The 21361-nt window shown below is 36.6% G+C and overlaps 1 protein-coding gene and 1 long non-coding RNA gene across 3 annotated transcripts in view; one reads left to right on the top strand and one right to left on the bottom strand.

The window, feature by feature from the left end:
- LOC138705986 (uncharacterized) overlaps positions 1-5312 on the top strand; it is a 394464-nt gene extending 389152 nt beyond the window's left edge. For both annotated transcript variants that reach the window (XR_011333875.1, XR_011333874.1), the window contains exon 4: positions 5232-5312. This is a non-coding gene — a long non-coding RNA (uncharacterized lncRNA). The remainder of the gene's footprint in view (positions 1-5231) is intronic.
- Positions 4578-20167, bottom strand: LOC138705978 (uncharacterized). Its single transcript, XM_069834819.1, has 4 exons — positions 20035-20167; positions 16882-17148; positions 9061-9650; positions 4578-7228 (listed from the first exon to the last, which is right to left on the bottom strand). The coding sequence occupies exons 2-4, from the start codon at positions 17134-17136 to the stop codon at positions 6841-6843; spliced, it is 1233 nt and encodes a 410-aa protein (XP_069690920.1). The 5' UTR covers positions 17137-17148; positions 20035-20167; the 3' UTR covers positions 4578-6840.
- Positions 20168-21361: the final 1194 nt, after the last annotated feature.

Here is a 21361-nt window from a genome sequence, read left to right as displayed (position 1 = left end):
ATAAGGACAGATAATTTTTATTACAAAAATATGATTAATAATAATAATAATAATAATAATAATAATAATAATAATAAGTTTTATTCTGGCAAAATTCACAGAAATATACGTATATATATATATATATATATATATATATATATATATACAGGATGTTTTCGAGGTGGTGTTACAAACTTTTAGGGATGATGGCGAAGGGCGCATGTATCAATTTGATATAAGGAATCCTGCTCAGGAAATGGCCGAGTTGAAAGTTACAAGCAAAAATAGTTGTGTGGAAATGAAATAATTTTATTCATCTGTACACCTTATTTATGTGTATTTATCTGTAATTCTTACACATACTGTATTCATCTGTCGTTGTTTACGTTGTCTACTTACAGTATTTCATTCAGTGCGCTGTCTGAGGGATGGGGACAGGAAATTACACTAAATTAATGCAGATACCGTAATGTGTAACGCACATGGTCGGTCCTGATATGCACGTTTGTAGACAGCAGCGTACTGTATGTGTAGGAGTTGCAATGTCCTGTCGATCAGTCCTAGTGAAATGGAGTACACGAGAGCGGAAAAAGGTCTTAATTATGGACTAAATGTTTATAACCTGATTTTTAAATATATGCAAATTATTAAGAAATTGTATATCTAAGAATTCAAGTAAAAAATTAAAGAAATATTTCGAATATTAATTCAAATTAGTGTTTGATATGGAATAAAAAAATAATTATATTATAATTTCGTGACACTTTATTGTAATTAATTTTATTCTCAGTTGACTCCATTTTATTATCAAGTTAATTAAAAAAACTTTAATTTTGTCTTCTTACTGATATTAAATTCTTACACAAAATACAATATTTGAGTTACTTTTATTTTAAATATAATATTATCTTTCTTTTTTCGTAATAATTTTAAGCTATGTAGTATACGCTCAATTTTCCCTCCGAACGCGAGTTTTACTCATACGGGAGTTAGATTGATAGGAAACAGAACATAATATCGTTTTCTAGATGTTTAAATAAATGTTGTCTTTTTACAATAATATTATTATTTTAAGTCAAGTTTATTTCTGTGATTCATACTTTATAATTACTTTATGTCGTTTATTTTCATCACAAATATTGTATGTTGTAATAATAATAATAATAATAATAATAATAATAATAATAATAATAATAATAATAATAATAATAATAATAAATTTTTAAAACTTACATTTTTAAACAGTAGGCCTATTGCCCTTTATAACTCTGCATTGGTCTAAGGAAATATTATGTTTCTACACCTGGCCAACTGATAGACGATAATATATTGTATTCTGGCACAATTTCGAAGTCTAGTTATAACGAATATATTGTCTGGAAACAGGCTTCGCGGAGTACGACGCTGTTCGATGAGGGGCATGGGCGAGTATCAGCCCTGCTTAGCAGTGATTTACCGCGTCAGCTTTTGGCAATAAAAGTCGAGACTTAAGGACCTACTGCATATTGCATTATAGATGTAATTCATTGGCTTACCTTGTAGTAAGTGCTGGCACTATTAATTGCTGTAAATATAGGATGGTACTTTTTGTATGACTTCTGGGTAATATATGTATCATGAATAGAAATTAGCTGTTCGTGTGTCTACTGTATTACCACGAACTCAACTGAAGTGAACTGAATGGAAGCCAGCTGTGTACTAATGAATAATGATATAAACTGGATGCTCTTTCAAGCTGTGTTATCTGTCCATACTACGCAACACAAAACAATATTCCACTCTCGATGCAGGGGAAATGTATATGAAGCTGGGTAATTATAATCAATCTCTTTTAAAGGAGCTAATCCTTTTCACAATACACAACCTGTTGTAAAAAAAGAAGTGTGAACTCAATTAGGCTACCCTTAGAAATCCTACATTCCAATTATTAGCAAGGGTTTTCGAGTCTCCAAGGTAACACGGCTGAAAACATAAGGATAGGATTCAGGCAGGGATGGGAAGAATGTTAGCCATAAATGATTGAACGCTTCATCCAATGCATATTCCAAGATAGCGGATTATGTAGAATCCCGTCGATGGGAAGATTGGAACTTTGTAAGTGAAAAATGAACTAGTAAGAAATAAATCGTGGCTACTTCGGCATTGAAGCAATAAATATGGTTTATTTTAATTTGTGCCTAATGCGTAACATGTTCGTCAGGGTGTCCAATGCTTACTGTGATTCGTCTCTTCAGTGTTAACCGAGGAGAATGCAATTTAAGGGTTAATAGACGTGCTTATATTTTTCTTTGGGAAATAAGTGACGTAAGGAGTTAAGAGTCATATATTTACGGTAGGTAAGCCTGCTGCTGGTACAGATGTCTCCAGGCAAAACCTCCGGTGAGCTTTGCCTAGTTCCCTATATTGTAAACAGTATGCGAGCCATATTCTCAATTAAGATTGTGGATGTTTCCACAAGACGTCTCTTGAGATCGCAGATGCTCTGACGATCTTCTTATTTTTTATTTTTTTAGCTAGTAAGCAAAGTGAGTACAATTCAAACGTATGCAACAAAAAATGTTTTTAGCCATTACCGTAAGAGCCAGGCTCGTGTAATGTGTGGTATTAGTCACACAGTTTACACAATTTACAATTTACAAAGACAGTTTACTAAATACACTAATTAACTTAATTCAGACTATTTCAAAAGCATTTTGGGCCCGATAAGTATAATAATAAAATTTCAAATATGTATGGATTTATTACCGTCAGAAATTACTTATCAATAATCAAACATTTAAACCATTAGATTATTCGCATTACATAAAATGGTACATAATGACCAACGAACATTTTCGCCGTGAATGTGACATCCTCAGGTCTCATCGAAGCAATGACACATAATGAACACTTAAAATTTCTGGTTTAAATATAATCGTTAAAATTGTTTTAAAAAGTTAAAATGATAGACAGTGTAGACATATGGAATTATGAACATACGTGTAACATAAAATTTAAAACCATACAAAGTACTGAAATAACAAACAATGTGCTAATGGTTAAATATACAATGAGATAAAATAGTTTGACAATCTTCAATTGCAGGTGGTCATAAATTACAAAATAGTAGAATATGCTATGGTAAGATCAGCATTCTTCTCTACTAAATTTGTGTAAGTACGAAAAATCACGATTTTAAGTTCAACATTCACTTTTTAACTTCTTCTTCTTCTTCTTCTTCTTCATGCATTAAGCCCTACAAAGGCTTGTTGCGCGCTCCAAATTATTAGTTCATTGGTCTTAATTTGGAGCTAATCAGTAATTGAGTAATCCCCTGGCCGCGGTACGAACGCTGCGCAGGTTAAGCTTAGTGATGGGGCTGCCATCTTACTGCCTCCAAGCCTGCAGGATACGTTCTTTGGAGTATCATCCTAGATGCGTTGCTTCCACTACAGCTTCCGAGTCGCATCCACCCGTTGTGAGTCTATCTTAGCTTCCCCTCTCCTCTTTCCACCCAGTAAGCTAGTGAACTAGACTTCACTGGCATGGCCGTCTGGTTCATTGGGTACTGAGCCCTTCTACCACGGCAAGGTGAGACTCCCAATTCTTTCAATTTCAAATTTACACTTTCCCACATTATATTTACAGGAGTTTAATTTCATACAGCAACACGAGCGAGCTATATACCATAGGCTAGCATGTTCTACTGTTTTGTAATTTATGATCACCTGCAATTGAAGATTTTTTGCTGGCCCGGATGGCTCAAGCGGTAGGGGCACGACATGTCTCTATCGCTTGGTCCGAAGGGTTGTGGGTTCGAGTTCCGCCTCAGGCATGGGTGTTGTGTTTGTATTAGTGTAAGTAAAACAAAAAAAGGAAAACAAAGGAAAAACGAAAACAGAAAACAAAAAGAGAACGCTGGTAAACGGCCACTGGCCGGTCTAAATTTAATATATATATATATATATATATATATATATATATATATATTGTCAAACTATTTTATCTCATTGTATATTTAACCATTAGCACATTGTTTGTTATTTCAATACTTTGTATGGTTTTAAATTTTATGTTGCACGCATGTTCATAATTACATATGTCTACACTGTCTATCATTTTAACTTTTTAAAACATTTTTAACAACTGTATTTAAACCAGAAATCATAAGTGTTCATTATGTGTCATTGGTTCGATGATACCTGAGGATGCCATATTCATGGCGAAAACGTTCGTCGGTCATTATGTACCATTTCTGTAGTGCTCGGGAAAAATGACACAAGTCAGTTTCCACAAACCTTTTTTGATAATTTATTGACAGCTTTCGGAACATCTGTTCGCTTGGAAAAAAAGTACATAGGTATTCCACCCATTACAATAATTCATACAGAAAAAAAATCAAATTGACAAAAACCAGTGTAAGTCGTCAATAAATTATCAAAAAAGGTTTGTGAAAACTGACTTATGTCACTTCTCCCAAGCACTCAGATTTTATGTAATAATCTAATGGTTTAAATGTTTGATTATTGCTAAGTAATTTCTGACGGCAATAAATCCATACATATTTGAAATTTTAATTCAGACTGACAAATAACACACAAGAGAAAACAAGAGGAAAAGGTAAAAAAATATACATTTAATATAAATTGACAATCAAGCATAAACCAATTACATTCAATAAAAACATGAATTAGTCGACAGAAATAAATAGGTAAAATATATACCATTAGTTAATATTATATATCATGAATAATTTTATAAATTTCTTTTTTTACAAGATTCAATTGTAAAATATTTCAAATTTGTAAAATGATTTGTAATTATATTGTAAAGTCTTGGCCCGAAACTAGTACCATGTTTAAGTTCTGTACTTGTATGATATTTAAGCTCAATCAATCAGAAAGTAGACTTTTGTCTTCGAGTATGATATTCATGTCGATTAGATTTAGGCTTTATTTGATTTTTGTGGTACGGTAGTAAGTTACAGGCCTACAACTGGCAAAACTCCGTTATAGGAAGTTAATAAACCTTACCGCTGTGCTGGAGGCGGAGTCTGGAGCTTCCCTCCATTAATCTGAACCATTGTAGCTACAGATTGACAAGTCATCTGACGCATCACTACGCTCATTACGAGCTACTATTGGCTGACAATTAGGAAGGAGGAGGTGAATAGTATATTGTGTCACTCTTTAAGATTGACGCATGCGCAGCCCAACGGAGTTTTGTAAGTTGTTCCCTATAGTAAATATATTCATAAATTTCTGTTTCAGGGACGACTACATTATCACATAATATCATATCGTTGGCTGTTTCTTGTATTCAAGTTTAATTAGAACGCGCTCTGGATGAACGTATGTCTATTTCATTATTACAATAATTGAAGAGTCCATTGCAAGAATGATGGATATCACTTTCTTGTCGAAAATGAATCAAGACTGTCAATGCATAGCTTAAGGCATATAGAATGTACATAGAGAGTTATATGGCATTAACACTGATAGTCATGGTCCAGTAATGATCGGAAAATCGCAGTTAAGCTTTGAGCGCTAAGCATTTCAAACTTTCAATTGCTTCTCCTGCAATATCTATTCCAAATGGCATCCATCATTCTTACAGTGGATCCTTCAATTACCTCTGTCACATCCTAGTTTTTCAAGGCGGTATTAGTATCCATCTTGTGTTATAATATTTTGGAATTGAGAATATTGTAGTTTTCCAAAACAAGGGAACTGGAAGAATACACTGATAGATAACTTCATAAAATTTTTATTTCATTTTACGCTAACTTTATTTTCCTCCTAATACAATGAAATTATTCGTTCGTGAGTCAGTTTTCTTGAGTGTCTGGTATCCGGGCATGAACTTGTCGCCAGCCGGTAAGATGAAGTTAAGGTCATTCGGATACCTTGCCTGTTCATTAGTATTCAGTCACATCTACATTGAGTGAATAAGATTACAGTTGCATGGTTAATTTACTGTTTATGTCTTTGTGAGATAATACATAAAATTTCTTTACAGTGTGGAGAAGAAACGTTACTTGCAAAGAAGCGAAATGAGAAACGCATAGTTTTAACACAGCAAAAACTAGGTGAGATAGATGAACGATTAGAAAAGGAACCAAATAGCTTAATCGTCTTGCTGAAGAGACTAGAGTGTCTAAAAGTTCATCACGGAACGCTACAAAATTCCTTAAGGTATGTATTAACGTTTTGGAGGAAACTCTACATTTTTTAACCAACCTTTTTAAGATATTTATCAGACAACATATGAAAGTAGACTAACATAACCATATATCAGAAACTTCAATTTCACTTTTTGATTCCTTAAAAAAATGATTAATTAAAAATTATTCTATTTCTTCAAAATGCCATATATTTTCTAAAAATTGTGAAATTTCTTTCACTGGGAGTTATTGCTGTTTATGCGTACAATGCTCTGTACTAGGATTTTGCAGCTAACATTATTACAAAGAAAATTTTAGTCATAAAAACGCCATTTCAAACGTTAATACATACCTTAAATTAGAACCGTATAAAATTACGTCAGTACACCAGTTTATTCCTAAAGATAAAGACAGATTAAATTTTTATAGCTAGATTTTGCTAAAAGTTAAGGACAGTGAGTATGTACGTGCGAAATGAGATCATTTTCAATACAAGTAGTTAAACAAGGTGAGATTATATAAATAGAAAACTTTCATATGCATAAATAATTCGCTCTTATAACCGGCCTCGCCTACAGTTTGGCGGCAAACGGGATGAAGTTGCTGTCAGCGACTAGCGTGAAAACTGGCACACGAAGAGATAATTTCGCGGTATTGCTAGAAAAAGTACTTGTTTTGTGACATTTTATTAACTTTTATGATTACAGTAAGTTGACTTAAATCCATCCTTTCTTTTCTAGAATAGGCAACACTTTCCTTAAATGTTGTTTGTAGATATCGCTGCATAGGTTTTCCCTATGTTCCTCCTTCAGTCTTTTTTCAAAATCTTGCAACTTACTTCGATCTAACAATAAGACAGAACGAATTGTCACTGCTATAATTGTTGCAAAGGCACCACGACTCTCGATTTGCTGCATGAAATCTTCCCGTTTGGGATGCAGATCTTTATATCCTAACAAGGCCAATGTCTCTCCAAGAGTGGTGTAGTAATCTTCAATGAGTACGTCATGTTTGTCTAGAAGTTCTGTTGCCGTGCTGGAGTGCAGAAAGTAGAGAAGGTCGATTGCTGGAGACATCCAATAGCACAACTGGAAGTCAACGAATCTAAAGAGAAGAAAATAAAGACGAGAATAGTTACATAATTAAGGCACTGATAATCCAGCTATACAATAAGAGATGTAATTTCTTGAATAATAATTACGAAAATTATTTCAACTTTTGGAATCTACGAATCACTGTCGAATCGTTATTCTCTTTATAGGCTACCACTTTTTGAACAACATAATATAGTGCTAATGAAAAAAATTTCCAGCTTCAATATATTGTGTCCCTATTGACTCCATACTTACAAATGGCTTTTAAGGAACCCGAAGGTTCATTGCCGCCCTTACATAAGCCCGCCATCGGTCCCCCCATGAACAAGATTAATCCAGTCCCTACCATCATATCCCACCCCTCTCAAATCCATTTTAATATTATTTTCCCATCTGCGTCTCGGCATTCCCAAATGTCTTATTCTCTCCGGCTTCCCAACTAACACTTTATATGTATTTCTGGATTCGCCCATACTGCTACATGTCCTGCCCATCTCAAACGTCTCGATTTAATGTTCCTAGTTATGTCAGGTGAAGAAAACAATGCGTGCATTTCTGTGTTGTGTAACTTTCTCCATTCTCCTGTAACTTAATCCCTCTTAGCCCCAAATATTTTCCTAAGAACCTTATTCTCAAACACCCTTAATCTCTGTTCCTCTCTCAAAGTGAGAGTCTAAGTTTGAGAACCATACAAAACAACCGGTAATATAACTGTTTTATAAATTCTAACTTTAAGATTTTTTGACAGACTAGATGACAAACCCCCAAGCTGGAGGACCACCCCTTATCAGCTGTCCACGACTGCCCATTCAATATATTCGCAGCTACCCTCCATATCTGAAGGCCGTCTCCTCTATCCGCAACCTGAGGACGCGCCATACTGTGGTGATAGGGACCCACAATACATTGCTGTCAGCTCCATACATAGGAATTACAGTTCAAAATAAAAATATCATATAATATGCTCAGTGTGGCCAACCCGCTACTCAAATCTCATACCCTTTGATTTTTACCTCTGGGGTCAACTTAAATCGCAGGTCTATCAGGAGAAAATCCGGGACTCGAACATTTGTAAGTCCAAATTGCCGATAATATCTTGTCATGTGCCGACGGAAAAAAGTTTTTCCGCACAGATACTTTAAAAGTCTCAGAAAGGAGGCAGTGCGCATGATTAGACATACAACGAAACAAAACTAATTTTATTATCTTAACTAGCCGTTCACTCTGATCATGCGCACTGCCTTCTTTCTGGAACTTGTAAAGTATCTGTGAGACGGAACTTTTTTCTAATACTGTACTTCAAGTGCAGGGAGGTCATTGAACTCCGTACGCCAAGGGATCGTGACGTCGTGTCGCTGTGTAGGGACCAAAAATCCTCTGTCTGCTTATAAGTCTGTCTTTTATATAACATGTGTGACAACTACCGATAAGTAAAGCAATTGTTGAAACTACTAGAATGGATCATTTTACACCTATTTTCAAACAGATTCTTTGCCTTAGAATTTGTAGATCACTATTTCTTTGTAGTTTTTACCTATGTGAACATTTTTTAGAAAATTTTCTATCTGCAATTATGGAAGGATCTCTTTAATGTGTTTATTCCGCTATGTAAATAGCTTAAATGGACTCAGTAGCGATGAGTCGGAAGTGGAAAATTAGATATATTTAGCGTTACTTACAAAATTACAGAAATTCATGTAAATCCATATTAAGAACAAAATATACTTTTTGAGAATATTGATGTTGAACTACTAAATCAAAGCCTATAAATATCGACGACTTCTTTATAGATGTACACTGAAAACTGAAGGGCCCAAGTACAATAACAACAAGAATACATACCTCAAGTCCAAAATGTTGTGTGCAGTATCAGAGTAACGGAACATGATATTCGTGACCCATAAGTCGTTGTGGGCAAGGACATTAAACTCTTTTTCTGCTCTTTTCCTTAGTTTTACAATATTTTCTGGAAAATTCCGACCAATATTGCGAATTTTATGAATGAATCTGTCCTCAAACTCTGGCCACTTTTCGGCTTGGTTCGCCAGTGACATTATTGCTGAAGCGACAACGTCTCCTATTTGGTTATAGAGCTTGTCGAGCACTTTACCATCCATGAATGGCTCCAGCAGCTCCGGTTCTTTTTCTTTCAGAACAACGGATGCCGCGTGGAAACGAGCGATCGTTCTTATTACGAGAAGGCTGTGGTTCAAATCTAGATTAGCAGATAAATGCGACATTTGAAATCCCTGCTCCTTGAGATCTTCAACAATGATGACAGGTGTCGGTGGATCCAAGCAGGAGTACACGTGTTTTGCTGCAAATGGCTTGCACTTCCTAGGAAGAACTTCGTCTAGAAGACGCTGCATGGCCGGCATTACATCTTTCAGCATCCTCGCTTCTCGTGCAAACATGTCGCTCTCATTCACAAACTGTGGAAGAACAGTTTAAAATCACTTTTTCAATTGGTGATAATACACTAAAAACCTGTTAAATTGACAGCTTTTAATAATGTCCTGGGTTAAACTATTAAAACTTAGAGATTTTATAAATGAATACCTATGACACTCGTGCCCAAGCAAATCTGAACGGGTAAGGTCTGTTGTCTACCGCGAGAAGCGGGTAGATAGGGTAAAGTGTGCAAAGATTGACCATGCGGCGGTGAAAACATTCCTTTCGGAAGCATGAGGCACTGTCACCACTGCTTGTGTGACTGTAAAAATAATAATAGTTGAAAAAACAATCTAGGTACTGGTTTAGCATTGTGCAATATGCTGCAATAATAACGTAATTAACATAAATAAACCACAGCTATTATATATTTGTACAATGGCAGGGCTCTTAATTTGCCCGATTTTACGAGTGTGGCTCATAGATGTCGCTAGTGCTGAGAAGTGCAGACCACTTAGTTCGTCAGAGACTATTCAGAGTGCACCAGAAGCGTTTTAGATTACGTTGTACTCATAATTGATGATGATGATGATGATGATGATGATGGCAGTGACGATGTTAATGTTATGTTATATTTAACGACGCTCGCAACTGCAGAGGTTATATCAGCGTCGCCGGATGCGCCGGAATTTTGTCCCGCAGCACATTTAAATGCCATCGGCCTGAACCTGGGCTCGAACCCGCAACCTTGGGCATAGAAGGCCAGCGCTATACCAACTCGCCAACCAGGTCGACGGCAGTGACGATGTCGACGACGATGAAAAAGAAGAAGTGGAATGTTTTAGATGTAACTGGAGAACCGGAGTATTCGGAGGAAACCATGTGTTGCCTGGACCACGGGCTTCCCCAACACAAGTTATAAATTCAGGGTGGAACTATTACACTGAGAGGCAAAAAAAAAATCTGCTCACTTTAAAATAATTACGATTTGGTTTTAAATACACTATATCCATTGGAGATGTATTCAATTAAGAGTTATGAAATATATTTTTTTTTAACTTTTAAATTATGGCTGGATGAGAAATTGCTTTCCTCTCTTCACTTCCTTTCAAAATGATGGGTCAAAATCCAAATATTACCATTCCGGTTCAAAACGTATGAGTTTCGATGTCATGATCTTTTCCGTGTTTTTCACTGTTAGTTTTCTTCTGCTCCGTTTTTGTTGTGAGGAACGTTGTTGATGAATGTTGGTTTTGTCATTTCAACGTTAAACTCTTTTGCAAGAATGTCGCTGATAAACTAAGTTTCAAAAGCCATTGCCCTTATTGACGATGGTCGTAGTTCGCGCAGTAATGCTTCTGCCATAGGTGTATCGTAATGAACGGTGAGAGATGCAGCAAAATGGTTAAAAAAAACGTTAAGTTGCTGTAGGAAGACTGGACCTGGCCTAAAACAGAAAACTACAGCCCGCTATAACCGTCAACTTCAATGCACTTTGCGGTTTTTGTAGACTGTTGCTGTGTTGCTTATCTGAGCTGATTAGGACATTCCTTTACTTAAGCACAAGCATGTAAAATGAAAGCGAGAAGTTCCTCCCTTGTTTCCACTTTGCTCTTGTAGACTTCGCTCTTAAACCAACGCCACACACAGTAATCCAATGGAGTAAGGTCGGGTGACTTTGGTGGCCAAGAAATTACTCCACCGTGACCGATCCAACGCCCAGGATACGTTTCATTGATCCTTTTACAACCTAATGTCGTTTTTGTTGCGTCCTCATGTTGGTGCTGATGAAGGACATGTGACTGACGCCCGTGATTTTCTAACAGCTGTATGTTTGATAGGCCTACTGTTAAGAACAGGGAGTACGTTCATATAATCATTTTTTGTTCAGAATCACCAATATTATCTTCTCTCACGCCATGTACATTTCTTCCCGACTCAATCTGTACACAACCTCGGTGGTAGCCCGAAATCGACTCCAGATTGTGATGAGTGTCAATATAAACATGAGGACAGTTCGAAGATGTCTGGGTGAAGTAGCCCTAAAATCAAACTGACCTCCAACAGGCCAACATTGACCCCAGACCATCGAGCTGCCCATCTTCGATTTGTCCGTGAACATGCGGAATGTGACAAACTACTGATCTCCGATGAATCCAGGTTTTCCCGGAGATCACCAGACGACAGAGAGAGAGTCTGGAGGCCAGCTGAAGATCGTTATTCAGCACATGATCTTTTTTACTTTGTTATTTAATAACGTTGTATCAACTTCTGGGTTATTCAGCGTCGATGAAATTGGTGATAGAGAGACGGTATTTGGCGAGACGCAGCCGAGGATCCGTTATACATTACCTGACATTCGCCTTAGGTTTAGGGAAAACCTCGGAAACCCCAGTAAAATAATTAGTCCGAGTGGAAATCGAACCCATGCCCGAGCGCAACTTCGGATCAGCAGACAAACGGCAGTACAGCCTCAGCTACGCCGGTTGCTATCATGTGCTTTCTTTGAAAGGCATTCAACTATTATTATTTTTACACATATTGTTTAATATAAGAGGGTTTTTTTTGGCTCAGTCTATATAGTATATTTACTAAAATAGTAAATATATCCTCATCTTAAGTGAAATGAGGAAGTTTGAAAGTAAAATGAGCATAACTTACGTATGAATATAGTAAATTCTATGCTTTGAAAATCGTAATGAAAACTTACTGCATCACATTACTTTGAAATACAGAATTTTCTAGACCTCATCCTTGGCTGTTAACAGAATTATTTTTGTTTTTAATAATGCTTTCAATGAGAGATTTTGATATAGCAAGCCTCAGTATAGACCTTAACTTAGTATCAATCATACTTGCTCGTGATCTTTTCTTACTTTTTGCTTCATAATAGAGAAATACAATTGCAAGTTTGCTATGTGCTGCCGAATATAGACATGTTATTGGTCGAAAATTTATAGATTTTGGAAAAGCGAGATTCTTTTACGATTTATTCTACTACATTTATTTCTTTTTAGTCAACTTTCAATCTTGAATCATTTACTAAATCTATTACCTCAAATTTCAAATGAATTATTAAAAGCTAAATATGTCGTTAAAAGGCCAAATTTATTTTGCTGCCCATCTATTATCAAACTCCATAAGAGATCCTCTAAAATAGTGGTCGTCAGCACTCGCTGAAATGTGCAAAGGGTAAGCGGTGCCGTCCCGTGTGCATCGTCGTGCAGCAGGAAGAAATAGAGAGCATACCCGCAAGCAGCTACGAGTGCACCATGGTGCACTGCGTTTTCCGCGAGTACGAGACGATAGCCCCAGGGTGCTCTGTGCTGACGACCCTTGCTCTAAAACATCACTTGGTTGAACCAAAAATTTCTGTCTTTCATCTCCAACTATATTTTTGCATTTCTCAGCGTGGAACACTTGTTTAGAGCATAGGCTTCTCAAGATGGAAACCCAGCTTTAACTTCTAAGTTAAGTGAAATTTGTAATGTTTTAATCAGTGGCAGCTGGTGCTTCAAAATTTTGTTCGTTTACTTTCTTGTTACAAAATATTAGGCCTATCATGCTGCAACTGTAAAATTTTGCAAAAACTCACCTATTTATTTCCACAATGTTTTCCCAGAAGAGTCTCTTCGTAGTGTCATTAGAGCGTATCCGTTCATAAATGAAAGGAATATTCGCACTGAGCTTTCAGTTATTTATGGCACTGACGAGTTCAGAAACATTTCAGGCTGTGTGTCTCTAATGGAATTTTTCAGAGACAATTTATATTCAACTTTCGGCGAATGTACAAAATTACTAGAAATTTTACTAACAATCCCTATGACGACTTCAGAGGCTGGAAGATGTTTTCCTACTCTCCTCCGAACAAAACACAAGGAAAACAGGACAAAGATTTTCTTATTTCACAGTCACATAAACACTGAAACTTCTCGTACGCTTCAGAATTGAATTTTCTGTTAAACGACCTGGTTTTGGTTTTCATGCAATGCGAAGTTTCAAGGTATGGAGTCGATCTACCAAGACGCTTAATCTCACGCTTCTCTTGTAAGCTGAGCGATGAAAATGGATGTTCTATTAAAGATTGAATTGTATTGATCTTAACTAGGGTCTATTTAATATAGTGGAATAACACAAACAACACAATTTAGTAAAACAGCTTCTTACGCGTCACCACATGCTCTCAACCAACTCGACTCGAGTAACTGCAGTGAAACGGAAAGCAAAAACACCAGTAAAAAACAAGCTCACCCTCTACCCTAAAAAAAAACTTGTTTTCGCGCCTAACTGCAGTCGCAGGGCGGGCATGTTCTGCCATCTGTTTCCATTTTCAAAGCTCGTTTACCTCCTTGTTAGTTCATCAACAACTCAAACTCCACACTGGACAAAACCCCTCTCATCCCCTCGCCCCGAAGAGATACCCAAGATCAAGCCAGTCTCCATAAGAAGTACGGTTGTTTACTTTCGGAAGTCAACGATGAGGATCCTACAAACGATTATAGTTGGATGAGAAACTTACTACAGCTGATCATACCAATCGTGTACTTAGACCACAATAATTTAACTTGTATTTTAAACCAAAATATCCGTAAATATTTTTAGGTGTAGCGCAAACTTGCTACAACCTTAAGGAGCCGCGTCTTGTTGTAATATGTTACAGTCCACAGTGAAAATATACAGTCTTAATAGCTGACACAGAACAAGATACTCGTCCACACCTGTGGAGTAACGGTCAGCGCGTCTGGGTGCGAAACCAGGTGGCCCGGGTTCGAATCCCGGTCGGGGCAAGTTACCTGGTTGAGGTTTTTTCCGGGATTTTCCCTCAACCCAATACGAGCAAATGCTGGGTAACTTTCGGTGCTGGACCCCGGACTCATTTCACCGGCATTATCACCTTCATATCATTCAGACGCTAAATAACCTAGATGTTGATACAGCGTCGTAAAATAACCCAATAAAATAAAAAAAACAAGATACTCAACCACTCTTATAAAGATTTCTGATGGGGTTGATAGAATTCTAGATAGAGAATACCATACATAAAATTATTATTATTATCCTCATTCGTTACGGCTCAACACTTGATCACACTGATCATAATTATATCCATGAGCAGACTTTAGAGGATTAGAAACAATTAGAGCCAAAATAGTGTTGAATGGAAGAATGATAGAACAAATTAATATTTTTAATTATCTGGGGTGCAATATCTCATATGCAAGAAAAGAAGATTTTACAAATAAAATAAACAAATTTGATTATTTCTGTGGGGTAATAAAAAGAACTTTAAAATACACTAGCAAAGAAACAAGATTAAAATTTTATAAAGTTATGGCAGTCCCTATGTTGCTGTACGGCTCTGAATTCTGGACTCTTACTAAATCCGAAGAAAAAAGAATCGAGGTGATAGAAATGAGGTTTTTGAGGAGTATAGCAGGTTATACTCTCTTAGACAAGAAACGCAATGAAGACATCAGACTAGAACTGAATGTATTCAATTTAATTGAAAAACTTACAGAACATAGGAATAAATGGAAGCAACACGTTGAAAGAATGACTCAAGATCGTATTCCTAAATTAATATTCGACTACAGACCAACTGGTAAACGAAATATAGGTAGACCCAGGAAAAGATGGCTTCAACAATTTTAAAATGTATATATTTCATGAGACCGGAACGAGCCAAACAAGGCTTAAACCATGTTATTGATGATGATGATAAGCAGACTTAAGATAAGATGTGTAATTTCTTAGTTATTGATTGTTGTCAGCTTGCCGGTGATGATAATACATCAATATTAGTTTTTTTGCTTACTTTATACTTTATAAAGCACATATACTCGTATTAAAACAATTATATTTTGTGAGATGGGGATAGAAGTTATCCCTGGCAGGGATGTTAATATGAATTTATGAGAGGAACAGGAGGGAAATCCCCCCCCTCCGCCGATTCGCACCCTACAAAGAGTGCTCATTTGTAGTACGGAATACGAACCAAAACATAACACTGACAGAGAAAAAACAACGTTACTGGAAATCAGTAATGTGAGTCATTCGAGAAATGAACAATAAGGAGGTGCCAATAAGTGAACAGTATACATAACAAATTATCCTCTTCGTTGATGACCAGATTATACAGGCAAATTCTGAAGACGACTTACCAGTCATGCTCCTTAAATTGAATGAGATAGCAACACACATTTAAATCTGAAAATTTCAAACACTAAAACTAAAGCATTGGCTTTTAGAGGCACAAATCGCATTGGACTTCTCAATATCGTCGATAATAAACACTAGTGAATCATGTTTGTCAGAGAGATAGTAATCCTTAATGACTAACATGTGCATTCGTGAACAAAAGAGGTTTGCTTACATGCGCCTCTCTTTCTGGCTGACATAAAGTGTAAAGTAGAAATTATTTTCTCCTTCTTTCTTTTTTTAAATGAGGGATCAAAACATTAACATCTTTCATCCTTTTTCACAAAAGAAATTGTGGATGTTATTCCGTACGATATGATTTAAATAAGTTTATATGCTTAGTTGAATTGTAAGTAATAGTAATTTGTAGTACAAGAGAGTAAAATTAGATTTTATCCGCGAGTGGAAAGTTTGGCGCACGAGGTGAAGCCGAGGGTGATAATTTCCACGAGCGCATGAAATCTATTCTGTTATACTAGTATCTAACTTTAATTTTAAATTGAGATTTTTTCTTTGTAATGTGTTATTTGCAAAGAAGTTAAAAATGAATGAATGTATAGATTTTATTGTTGCTAATGTATTGGTTGTCATGGATAATGTGATTTAAAAACAATTACTTCACTGCTCTTATTAAAATCATTATTTAGGTTGCTAAGAACGGTAGTATAAAGACAATTTAGATATAAATAATGAATAATAGTAAACTTTATTGTTGCATTATTCAAACCAAAACTTAGGCGAAAAAAAACTTTATTGTTGCATTATTCAAAGTAAAACTTAGGCCAAAAAATCAAATGAGTATTGCCGAAGTGACAGAAATGTAAAATTTTACGCGAGCTTTTGGACACAAAGCATTTAGAAATTCGGAATGAACTCAGTTTTCTGCCCAAGCATCAACGAAATTAGTAAAATATATATAGGTAACTGAAAACTAATATTCTGATGATTTTGGACTATTGACAATAACTAAAGATGATAATGATGACGGCGCTGATGACGTACATGACGATGACATTCACACTTTGTTGTACTTAAAAATTAGCTGCATTATTCATGTATAGATAATGAGATTACCTGAGTGGTGTACTTTCCTATTGGAGTTATCTTCACAATAAGGGACTTCTTTTCTGATTCATCTCCTCGAACCATCTGCACAGTTACTCTGTATATTTCACTCATAAAGTTTTCGCCAGGTGCTGTAGCTCGCTGGACATCTGTAGACGTCACTGTGATGTTAGAGTTGTTTTCACCTGATCGCAGCGCCATCTCGAAGAAAGAGTTGTTCATCCAACTGGGAAACGAGTCTTCTTTCTGGTCACTTTCTGCCATTTTCTTTATACCCTTTCACAAAACAGAGCACATTATCAGTACGTTCGTAGCTCGGCCGAATCGTTTCGCGACGGCCTTGGACTGGGTGAAGATTGGCGAGTCTGCCGCCAGAGTTACACGTAAACGACCGGCAAGTCATGGGTACGGAACACTAAAGGTTGGTTCACAATAAACCGGGAACGAGAACCAGAATGAAAACGAGAAGCAGAGGACGTGAATATGAAAATTTTTTATTTACAATAACCCGAGAACGTAGACGACTATGCATATCGATATGCATGTCAATAACGATATGTAAAGTCGATATTACGCATTCTGGTGTTATTTGTGTATAGTTGACCAATGGCGTTCTCTCATGAGTACAAGGCAGCGATCACAAACACGGGTTAACCAACTTAGAAATGTCAACTGAAACATTTCATTAGGTACGGTACTATAAATATGCCCATGCATCTTTATTATCACAACCTATTTTAAGTCTACCATAACGTAAAATAATTAGAGAAGAAACATTTGTAATTAATAGAACAAAAATGAACACAACAGTAGTTATTGAATTGAAGCATGAATATGTAGTGTGTCATACAACCAATACAGTAATAAAATATGATTCACTTAGGATCGGTGTTCCATGATACAGATATTGAAAGCCACGTATTCTCCTTCATTTTCTCATCTTTATACGAGGCGCGCCGCTTATCGTAAACGTGAGGATTTTCCTTAACACTCAATATTAGAATCTCATCAAATAAAACTTGCTCCATGATGCACAGCACAGAACAAAATAATGCATAGGTTATGTCACGGTCTTCTTGCTACAAAATATACGACGACAAAATAGCTTTTAGATGGAAATAGAATGAATCTAGTGGGCTGTGATCGGAAACGGAAACCCCAAAGTTGAAACTTGGCCAACTCTCCGTTCCCGAACCCCGGATCCGGCAAGATTTTCATTAATTGTGAATGCTCACATTTAAATGTACACATTTTAACACTTTTACCGTTTTCGTTTCCGTTCCGATTCTCGTTTCCGGTTTATTGTGAACCAGCCTTAACTACTCTACTAACATTAGGCTTACCTGCATCACAACAGATGTTGAAAATGATGAACCTGCAACTCGAACACATTTCCTATATCTCCGAAAACAATCCTGGTTCATGTTGACTGAATGCCTGTATTTCTCTAGTGATGTTGTCTTTCAATTCTTGTAACGAGTGCGGATTTGATGCCTAAACTTTATTCTTTAACGTTCCCCATAAATAAAAATCGCAAGGATATAGGTCAGGGGAACGAGGTGACCGCAATCCTCGACTAATTATTCTGTCACCAAACACACTTCGCAATTCATGAATAGAATTCGCAACGGTGTGCGCTGTAGCTGAATCCTGCTTAAACCAGCCACGCAATCGTTCATTTCTTGTCAGTTGCGAAAAAAAATATTTAAAATTGAGGTTACATAAACATATGAATCAACTGTTGTGTCGAAAAATATGGGACTGATAATTCTACTCGCACTCAATGCACACCGAACCCCAACCTTTGCAGCATGGTGAGGAAGTTCATGAAATTTATGGGGATTTTCGGTAGCCCAGTATCTATTGTTCTGAGTGGAAACGTGACCGTGAAGATGAAACCACGCTTCATCAGTGAAGAACGTTAAAAGTGGATCCACGTCGCCATTATGAACGGACTGCACAAACCAATTACTGTAATAATTAACTCTACTTACAAGATCTTTTGGTTGTAAAGCATGAACTACAGTTACCCTGTACGGCTTAAGTTTCAGAAGTTTCGTTCCCACAAAAGCTGACGTCTTAGAAATATTAATCTCTTGTGTTAACGTCGCAGTGATTTGCGGGGTGAGTACTCTAACCGGGCCCCTACTTCATTAAGCTTCTCTTCTGTCAGTATACGGCGTTTCTTGTTCAAAAAGGTCCTGTACATCTGATTTTATTGACAAGGTCATGAATAGTTGACCTCCTAGGAATTCGAACACCTGCAAACCGGTGTTCAAATTCTCTTCGACACCTTCTTGCAGAAGAGTAGGCCTATTTCACATACGCATCGTAGACAAAAATACGTTGTTTTTTTAGTTGGTTATTTAACGACGCTGTATCAACTACTAGGTTATTTAGCGTCGATGAGATTGGTGATAGCGAGATGATATTTGGCGAGATGAGGCCGAGGATTCGCCAGAGATTACCTTGTATTCACATTACGGTGAGGGGAAAACAATACGTTGTTCTAAAGTGTACTCAACCATTATTAATAGACACTCTATCACCACGAGACAACACAATTTTACTCACAACACGCGCATAGATGTCTTTCCCTCACGACAGATCCAACTCGACTGAGTGGCGCGTCAGCGGTAGCTACAGCGCTGCTCTGGCGGCAGGCGCGCCAATCTTCACCCAGTCCAAGGCCGCCGCGGAATGGTCCTGTCGAGCTACGAACGCACTTTATCACGGGTGGTCACGGGAGCGCCCTGAAGCCTCATCCGGGGCGAGAGGGTGCAGACTGGGCAGGTGTAAGTGGGCCAGGCAACGAGTAGAACTCGCTGCTATGGAACTCGGCGGAGCGCAGTGACTCTGTTACTTACAAGGGGTGAAGGATCCGATTTGTAAAGTGAAAGTTTTTTTCTACTTTTTACAAAACTAACTTTACGAGTGTCTAGTTTCTAATTACAATCTTCTTCATTTCAATCAATGTAAGAAATGAACTCACTAAATGTAATGGGTTTAGAAAAAAGATGTTTCATGTTACTTGAACGTAAATGCCAATTTTAGAATATCTTCGGTTTGAGGAATGAAATGCATATAGCCACTTCGAAAATGAAAATTTATGCCCCACGATAAACCTATTGTGTAAAAATAGAATAGAGTAGTGCTCCTTACCTGTGAAACGAAATTGCAGAAAATAACCTGCGACTTGTCGATTTTGCTACTCTTTGAAGAAATCTATCTCGGAAACATAAGCCGTTATACGTCAGGGTATGTGTAACTGATAAGCTGAACCAATGAAGATTGCCTTAAATATCCAAACACTCAACTCGGATAAAAATAAGATGTAAGTTCGTAGATAAGAGTGCATAAAGATAAGGAAAAAATCTGCAACTTATAGTAAGTGAAGATTACGTTCATCTTTGATGTAGATTCTTCCAGTAACTTAAAAGTGTAATAATTGGCTATATTTTTCTTTCTTGATTAAATTAGATAATTGCATAGAAGGGAGAAGAACAAGCTTATCTTACAGAATTGGATATTATTTTCCAAAGTCCGTCCTTCAGTATTTTTAGTTGGTTATTTAACGACGCTGTATCAACTACTAGGTTATTTAGCGTCGATGAAATTGGTGATAGCGAGATGGTACTTGGCGAGATGAGGCCGAGGATTCGCCATAGATTACCTGGCATTCACCTTACGGTTGGGGAAAACTTCGGAAAAAACCCAACCAAGTAATCAGCCCAAGCGGTGATCGAACCCGCTCCCGAGCGCAACTTCAGACCGGCAGGCAAGCGCCTTAACCGACTGAGCCACGCCGGTGGCTCCTTCAGTATTGTCAAAAGGAATTGCTTCTTAAAAAAATCGAAGACATTTCTTACATTATACTATTTATTTATTTAAATGTAAATATACAGAATAAAGACTATAATTACAAAACAAACTAGAGAAATAGAAATAAAATAATACAAGCAATATAAAAAGAAGATACAGTAGTATTAACAAAATTTGAGACCGAATGAGCAGCGCTTGTGCTCGGTCGCAGTTCAGATATAATATTAAAATAAAAAATAATAATATAAATAAATAAGTAAAATAAAATAGGAACTAAAATATAATTACAGCGGCAATGGAATTATATAATATAATATTAACACTAGAGAAGAATAATATCGCACGTGAAAAGTAGGACTAATATATATTTCAAAATTATAGAATACAAATATAATATAGGTTGATTAATTCACACACATAGGCTATAAATTTATTTAATCAAATTGAAGATATTAACACGTTTCTAATTTTCTTGTTATATGTTAGTGGGTTACATGTTAGAAGTTCTGGGTGTAATTTAGTTACAGCATTGTACAACCGAGGGCCAAAATTTATGCTATGCTTTAGACCAGCAGATGTGAGACATTTAGGTTCTACTAATATTGAATTAATATTTCGTCTTGTGTCATAATTGTGTGTCTGTAATACAAACTTATTACGATTTTTA

Source organism: Periplaneta americana, chromosome 9 (genome assembly GCF_040183065.1).
Source record: "Periplaneta americana isolate PAMFEO1 chromosome 9, P.americana_PAMFEO1_priV1, whole genome shotgun sequence".
Lineage (NCBI taxonomy): Eukaryota > Metazoa > Arthropoda > Insecta > Blattodea > Blattidae > Periplaneta > Periplaneta americana.
The sequence above is the reverse complement of the archived record's forward strand: the minus strand, read 5'-3'. Positions and strand labels throughout refer to the sequence as shown.

What these genes read in the sequence shown, in the direction of transcription:
- LOC138705978 (XM_069834819.1), bottom strand. Translation starts at nt 17,136, where the DNA reads ATGGCAGAAAGTGACCAGAAAGAAGACTCGTTTCCCAGTTGGATGAAC. An exon ending in TAGGAAAGTACACCACTCAG is followed by an intron (nt 9,651 to 16,881) that starts GTAATCTCATTA and finishes GTTCTTCCACAG; the next exon opens with TTTGTGAATGAGAGCGACAT. An exon ending in CACAACATTTTGGACTTGAG is followed by an intron (nt 7,229 to 9,060) that starts GTATGTATTCTT and finishes TCTTCTCTTTAG; the next exon opens with ATTCGTTGACTTCCAGTTGT.